Source organism: Photinus pyralis, unplaced genomic scaffold, assembly GCF_008802855.1.
Source record: "Photinus pyralis isolate 1611_PpyrPB1 unplaced genomic scaffold, Ppyr1.3 Ppyr1.4_LG1, whole genome shotgun sequence".
NCBI classification, from domain to species: Eukaryota; Metazoa; Arthropoda; class Insecta; order Coleoptera; family Lampyridae; genus Photinus; species Photinus pyralis.
This window is the reverse complement of record NW_022170249.1, coordinates 16,510,419-16,518,504: the sequence shown is the minus strand read 5'-3', so window position 1 is coordinate 16,518,504 and position 8,086 is coordinate 16,510,419. Positions and strand designations below refer to the sequence as shown.

Sequence of the window (8,086 nt, the reverse complement as noted above, 5' to 3'; positions counted from 1 at the left end):
ATATTTTTACCAGTGAGATTAAGGCTCACGTGACTCAAAAGTGAATCATGCTTATCAGCTCTTGGCTAACGTGCTATATGGAGGTCTCGCCTGTAATTTGAAAATTAAAATGTTAGCCCCGTAAAGATCCCTACTATCCTTTCTCAAAAATACAATTGTAATTGGATACTAGAACACCAATTTTATTGTTACTCAAAGGTCAAGTCTCTGATAGTAGGAAGCTCATAAATTGTTTTTCTTCGACACTGGCGTACGCAAAGGGGGGGCTGAAGGGGTTACAGCCCCCCCCCCCCCCCGAAATAATCGACTTAACTACTCAGCGGCACATCCCGTAAGTCGTCAGTCATGGTATAATTATATTTAAATGCCAAGCGACAATAAAAATGTTGCAGTTGCTGGAAAAAGTACCTTACTCTTTCCTTCGCTTACTTGATCTTGCGAATGTGTACGACATACGTGAAAATTTACATACTTTGGTCTTAATTCTCGAGTTTCAGCCCCTCCCGAAAAAAATCCTGCTTACTCTACTCCTTCGGGACATTATATAATTTACGAGATAATTTATTAATTTAATACACGATATGTAGAGAACAAATTCTGTTTATCTAAAGAATCTATTTCTGTGTTCATAAAGGGCTTTTATTTTAAAACGAACCACTTGTTATTCTGAGTCTTAGCTCTTGAATATTGACAGGTGGTGTCTTGTACACTATCGCTATAAAATGCCCCAAATAAAAAAAAAACCAAGGGTCAAGTCGAGTGACCATTCTATGGTATCTCCATATCAAAAAGGATATACTGTGGCCTGAGCCCTGAATCAATCACTCACTGTAAAAATTTATAGAGGGCAGTCCATCATACATTATAATTATTTCGTCTTTATATCGGAAATCCTATACCTTAGGCAACACATTATACAGTTTATTTACAATTCCTCCACTTTTCTTCCGAAAATGATTTTTTGGTGCATTTTTGCAAATTTATTTGTAAAAAGATAACTTTTAGTCTCACTTTTTTGGCGGGCCAGCTGACTGCCTAGCGGGCTGGTGATTTTTCAATTTTTTCTTCTACAGTTTTGGTCCGATTGTTTTCAAATCGGTGTCGTCGGAAAGATCTTGCAAACGCGCACAACTCCTACCTAACGGAGTTTGGTTTTTATTTCTAGGCGTAAAATTAACCTTTTTTCGTCTCATTCGAATTTTTAACGGACTGAAAAATACTCGGCAAAATGAAAAGATGCAGTTATACCTTGTTGAACATAACACCGTTTATTACTTGCTTATATTTTATTGCATACGACATGTAAATAGCACCCCTGAATTTTGTGTTGGCACCCCCTGAACTCTAACCCTAGCTACGAGCCTGCCTCGGTCGGATAATGAATTATATTTACTTACTTACTGATGCCCTCTTATTTTGGATTGAAACGTTTATAATAATAATAATAATAATAATAATAATATATTTATCCAAAAGATCCTAAACGGATATAGGACAAGTCAAAGGCCAAACAAAATGATTATACATACAACTACAACAAAATTTAAGGTTCTAAATCAATATTAACATAAGACATAAATTCATTAACACTATAGAAACAATTTACAGTTAAAATTTTTTTGAGTGTTAAACTAAAACGCCTGAACGGAAAATTTCTAAGATTCAGCGGTAATTTGTTATATAAAACCGCACCAGCATAATAGGGATTCATTTTAAATTGTTCTATTCGATGTTGCGTATACGACAATTCGATACCTCGTCTAGTATTATAGTTATGGTAAGTATTTAAAGAGGGAAATTGGTTAATATTGCATTTAACAAATTTCAACAGTTCAAATATATAGATACACGGAAAAGTTAACAATGCGTTAGATATAAAAGTACTGAGTTTGACTCTCAATCCCAGCAGACAAAGAGGTGAATCCTTTTTGCTGAAGTTCCGTAAAATCTAACAAATTCCAATCTACGCAGGGGAAAAAGTGGAAGCAAAAGCTTTCCGCCTTTGTCCTTGCATGCGATTCAGTCGTCATATTTGCTTATAGGTATTCTTTCCACAAACACATACCGGCATGGCTTTGGCATTAACAAGCGTCATCACATTAATAATATATGCGCAGGATTTGTAAGTAAACAACTAACTTAATTGCTCATAACACCTCCGTACACTTCGAAACGTATTACGCTGTTATGAAGATCTGCGTTAATTCTCAAAATACTCAAAAGCGTATTGTGAACGAACGTTCAATATACCTATACCTATGGAAAACATGTTTCACCCCCAAGGATACTACTTGTTTCATACCATATAATAATTGGAAAATGTGTAAATCAACATGTAATTAACAAAACAGGAACGTAATTGCGAAATGGTTTGGAAAACTAATGTAGAAAGATTACACTGCCCACTGCTTCGGAAGGAGATCAATTACGCTTTTGGAGAACGCAAGAGGCGATTTTACCTCAATCAAACGCCACGATGGATGGAAGGCGTCGAGGTTTTACGTTGAAGGCAATTTGAACAATAAAATTGAAACGTAACAAAACGTTATTGACAACAATAATTTGTCCAAAGCAATTACCATCCAATATCCGCTACCTATGCCAATTTTATATTAGAAATAAGTAGTTGTTCAAATTTTTAAGTAATTATTTTGGTGATTGATCTTAGGTAGTATGCTGTTCAAATAAATGTTCGGTTTTATACCTGAAATATGTAGGTAGTATGGCTCAATAAGTACTGTATGATGGACATGTTAGAAAAAGTTATATTTGTTCAGTGAAAAAACGTGTGAAAAAGACACATAAAATAAGTAAAAGAGAAAAATGTTTTTTTTTGCAGTTGTCATTGCTTTTTTCATAGACACCAAAATCTCTTCGCGACTGTCGTAAAAATGGTTTGGTATGGAGAACCCGAATAGTTCCTCCTATTGTAATAAATTTTTGTGTTTGAAAAGACTGATGTTATAAGAGGAAGTGTAAATTTAGAGTCGGGGCAGCCGCCTTTGTTTTAATTTTTAACGAAATGAATCAGATAAATATTATAAATCACTGCAGATGGGAAATTCAATATTTAAACGAACACATGCAGACTTGCAAGTGTTATCAGTTAAGGCCAGATATTAATTGAGAACAGGTACCGCCTCCGACGTCACAATGAGATTCAAACTTTCCCTTTATCAACAGTAACACGCAAAAATGCACTTATTGCAGAGGGTCATAGCGCACAGTTTTACATAAACGTGTTTATCAAATTCCAAAATTCTGATTAAACGGCTTAACTGCGAAAATAAAAATAAATTACTCACTTTGTAAGAAGAAGAACAGAAATAAAGACAAAGTTGATGTCTTCATTTTATGTGCTGGGCCATCTTTTAACAGTAGCACTAAAATGTGTCCGGTTCTAAAAAAATGTTACACATTTCAAGCACTTATCACACACTTTCCGCTATAGTTTCATATTTTCGGCCACGTAACTTCGTTCGCGTACAAAATTCGCAATGAATAAACTTTTTACGTAAATGTACCGCAACCGATTTAAAATTTGCCGCAACCTGCCTTTGGCGCGAGTCGAGTTAAACTGGACAGCAAAATATGATTATAGACGCGATTTGATTGGTCGAAAACTTTGGCTTCGTCTATGTTCGGTAGCTTTCGCAATTTTGCCATTATGCACGCGTTTAAATTTGTTTATCAAAAATACTGTTTCTTATTATTATTTATTTCACATAAATGCCTGTCATTAGTACATTATTAACCCAAGTATATGTAGGTTTAGTCATTAGATTGTATCAAACAGATTCCCGTTGTTTGCCGTCACCTTTTTAATATAGTTACACACAAGGTAGCCGCAAGCCCGTTTTAAATAATTGTTACATTTATTTAAACAGAAATGAAATGGCATTTTGCTGGCTTTATGATTTTCGAAACTTCTATCTAACTAAAGGCAAACTTGACTCCCACCAAAGGCACATGCGTTGGTGGTTGCGATTGAAAATCCATATTTCAAACTTTGGTACATTATTTACAGTAAATAAACAAATTATGAGGCAAAGGCAAACTAAAAAATACACAAAGTTAAGGCACTAGACTATACTTTTGTTTTATCAAATTTGGTCCAGCTAGTTCGACCAAACACAGTTACCCACTTTTATACGGAATAATTATAATTTTTCTAGGGCAAGTTCAGTATCCGCTACTAAAATCTCGACAGGAGGATTTTATTAAATTGAGAAAACTCAGCACCCTTAACTGCCTCCACAAAACCAAAGAATTATAATACAAATTTTAATTACCTGGCACAACCCTGGACACCAACAGACAAATTTATCATGAGAACTCTTATCTCAGTTGTAGTTTGGGATCGGTTAAACACAACATAGAACATTTACAGATGAAACAAAATTTATTCAATCAAATTAATCTATCAAAGAGAAATAGGCACTCAGGGCCAAAGTAGAATTTTCGCGCAACAAACGATTAATCAAATAAATCTTAATTACCTTAAAGTGTTATCACACTCCTCCGAAGCGGATCGACCAATTCTGGTGAAATATTTGTTGTGTTTTGGTAGGTATAAGTCGTAAAGTATATATCATACCGCTAGGTGATTGTATTGCTCGCCGGGTGTGCGAGGCGGCGCAGTGGATTGCGCAGTTAGCAACGCTTGGTGGTGCATGCGCAATTTTTTTAATTCGTCTTTCGCCTTTCTTACATCCTTTAGAGCATGAGTGCCAATTTTCAAAGCGATCCGACGTTTCTAAACAATGTTATTGTGCACACTGATAGACAGACAGGCGGACAGACAGACATACAACAGACAATACAAAATTATAAACTTCCTGATCTGTTGAGGAGCTATTTTGGCTTCGCCCAGGTCTTCCGATCTTTATCCGCAGACAGCCTCACATCAGCGAAGGATGTCTCCCTCCACCTCAAAGCAAAATTTCAAAAAGATCATGGATTGTGAGAGTCAAGTTTAGATTTAGGTGCAAGTGGGATTGGACCATATATTTGGGACTACTATGTTTTGATTGGCCAATTCAGCGCAAGTCATCCGGTACGGTAACTACTAATAATTATGGAAGTTGAAGTAAAAGCTACTTTTCCAAGTTTGTAAGGAAAATGACCAACATAAGCAATTCAGACGACGTGATCCAATTAAAAACCCAATTATCAACGGCTAGAAGCGAAATAAATAATCTCAGGTGAAACATTGTTATTGTTTTGGTTAATCTAACCTCATTTCATTCAAGACAACAATTGAAAACATTGAACCACACATACCGCAAAGACTGCGATGAAATCAGGAGGCAGCTGGAGAACTGGCGCTGTGATAAGTGCAAACATCGGCAACTTGAAGCAGCTGCCACACCAGCCCCCGTTGTAAACTACGACTTAGGGCTACAATACATTGGAACGATACACACTCACTTTCCTGAAAAACGGGGAACCCCTCGACAGCCAGGAATCTGTTCAGACACAACGGCTAAACTAACTCTTAATGATGTCTTTACAAATCCCTCTCACGCTCTAGATGGATTGCAAGAATATTCGCACATGTGGTAAGCTCATCATCTATACTGGTGTATTAAAAGTAAAGTCTACCCGTTTAGGATATTGTTTCACTTCCACAAGAACGACGCCACTCACACACGAGCAAAGGTGTCACCACCGAGATTAAACGGCATAAGGACAGGGGTATTCGCCACAAGATCCCCACATAGACCATGTCCGATCGGTTTATCGTTAGTAAAAATAGACCACATTACAGACAACAATATTTATTTCAGTGGTGTCGATATGATCGATCAAACGCCTGTTTTAGATATAAAGCCCTACATACCTCAATATGACAATCCCTCGGATCCTTTCCAGTCTGAAATAGATATCTCTACACTCAGCTTGACGGAGTCCCAGCACGAAACTGATAGTGTAAGACTGATGGACGGCCAGGAGAACGGGGAGCGAGATCAACCACTCATTGGGGGCACTTCTTCAAATCCTATTGTAAATCGCAACTTGGAAGATTCCTACCACGAGTCAAGGTAATTATTAAAGGGCAGATCTTTAGGTACAACCAAATTCTAAATTAGACAAAATTCAATTGCAAGCGACCAATTCTTATTATTTGCATTAAACATTTTGTACAGTGTGTCAAGTATTGCGTTGGTATTTTTTGGAACATCCTGTACATTGTAGCGCTAGTGGCATTTAATAATTATAAAATATCACACTTAATTAATATGTAACTGTTAGGTCTGCATCCAGAATAGGAGAACGAGAGGCCCCTGATGGCGAAGAGGAGGAGACACCTCATCAGTATGCATCTGCAAGCGTAAGCTCTCCTCAACAAGTGCGCGTACCAACTTGGATAGATCAACCTCCCATTTCAACATTAACAGTCTACTTCAAACGGAGGGCTTTGGTTCAGTTGCAACAATTAGGCAATGAGGTAGGATTCATCTTTAATGCACATTTTGCTTATGATTGTGCTTGCAGGGAGAACAAAAGAAGAATATTATAAAAAATATATTACAAGAGGACCCTCGTTCTGTATACTTAAGGGAAAGAGTTGGAAATAGTGACTATGTTTTTCGAATAGCTGAATTGTACGTCTCGTGCAAGTTTGATGACACGTCCCATGTCGTTACTGTGTTTCAAGTGTTTCAAGATTTAGGTGCTCAAGCTGAAAATTAACGTACTTTTAAATTACGTGCTTTAATAGTATTATCTCTCTTAAAGGCAGTTACCTATGCTGATAAACTTAATTCGAGTTGTGTATTTTTGTAGAATGATTTTGAATATTTTACTATCTATTAATAGGTGCTTTGTGAAGAACTGTACCATGTTTTAGCTTCAATAAAGTTAAAAATTGTATTACCGCATTTTGAATTTGAATGTAAGTCAGAACAATATGGCTCGATTTCAAATTTAAGCAGCATCTGTTTAGTTTAGTAGCCATTCCGGTGCCATTTTTAAAACTTGCCGTGTTACTGTAGTGTAAATAGTTAGCGTACAACCTAAGAGTTAAGTACACTTTTTTCATTCTTGTGCATGAACATCACCAACTCGTGCATAAATATTTTGAATAAAAAATTTGCCAGGTATGTGGGGTTGTATTTATATCCTGCTAAGCGCCAGACACACCAAAATTAGAACTCGCTTGGCGCTCATTTTTAATCAAACTTAAAAATTGGAAGTGATAAGATAAACTGAACTTCAGTATTCAGTTTTAAGATTTTAAAAGAAGGAAAATTAAAATTAGTGTTGGATGGGACCAAATAATTCGAAATTCTACTACCGATTGTTTAGACTTTAAACAGGATTTGTGTGAATGGTAGTTTTTGAAAATAACAGTGCAATGTTTTGGTTTGTTCAGTTTCCTAAATTTCTTTTATAAGAAACGACTGTAAAAGCTAAGATTACACATTTTAATAAAATCTATGTACAATAAATATAAATTAATATTTACATCATTAAATTTTATAAAATAGTTGAATGAATATAAATTATTATTGCATTTTAAAAATTGCCAAAAACACTTCAGGTTAGGATAGTTTTGGAATGTTTATTAAACATATAAAATTAAACTTATAATAAATTACATACACATAAATAATAATGCTACCATTACATAATATCTTAACGACCACCTTTAATTATATTTTATAATAAATAACTTTGTTATATTTTCAACTAGTATATAATTACTTTTAATCTATGTACAACGTTAATACTACTTAATAGTAGAAGACACAATAATGACTATGTCTACAATGCATTCACAAATTTCAACAACCATAGATTATCTAATTGTCGACTGTATTCGTAGACACATTGTATATATCGTACTTTGGAAAAAATACATTCGAAGGCAAGATTTATTATTTTGTGAATATCAGTCGCATCTGGATATAAACTTTAATTATTACTATATTATTTAAATTAATATTTAAAATTTATACTCCTAAATTAAAAATAAAGTTGAGACTAACTTGGCACAATACTGAGCTTTACAATTGTGCTGACTCTTTTATTCGTCACTTTTCTGCCATTAAAATAATTCAATCAAAATGGAATTAATCGC

The 8,086-nt window shown here is 35.1% G+C and overlaps 1 protein-coding gene across 1 annotated transcript; it reads left to right on the top strand.

Annotated features, from left to right (window-relative positions):
* Positions 1-5,031: 5,031 nt before the first annotated feature.
* LOC116159884 (tRNA (adenine(37)-N6)-methyltransferase-like) lies at positions 5,032-6,876 on the top strand. The gene is made up of 5 exons (XM_031472975.1): positions 5,032-5,204; positions 5,253-5,561; positions 5,613-6,044; positions 6,256-6,451; positions 6,499-6,876. The coding sequence occupies exons 1-5, from the start codon at positions 5,122-5,124 to the stop codon at positions 6,694-6,696; spliced, it is 1,218 nt and encodes a 405-aa protein (XP_031328835.1). The 5' UTR covers positions 5,032-5,121; the 3' UTR covers positions 6,697-6,876.
* Positions 6,877-8,086: the final 1,210 nt, after the last annotated feature.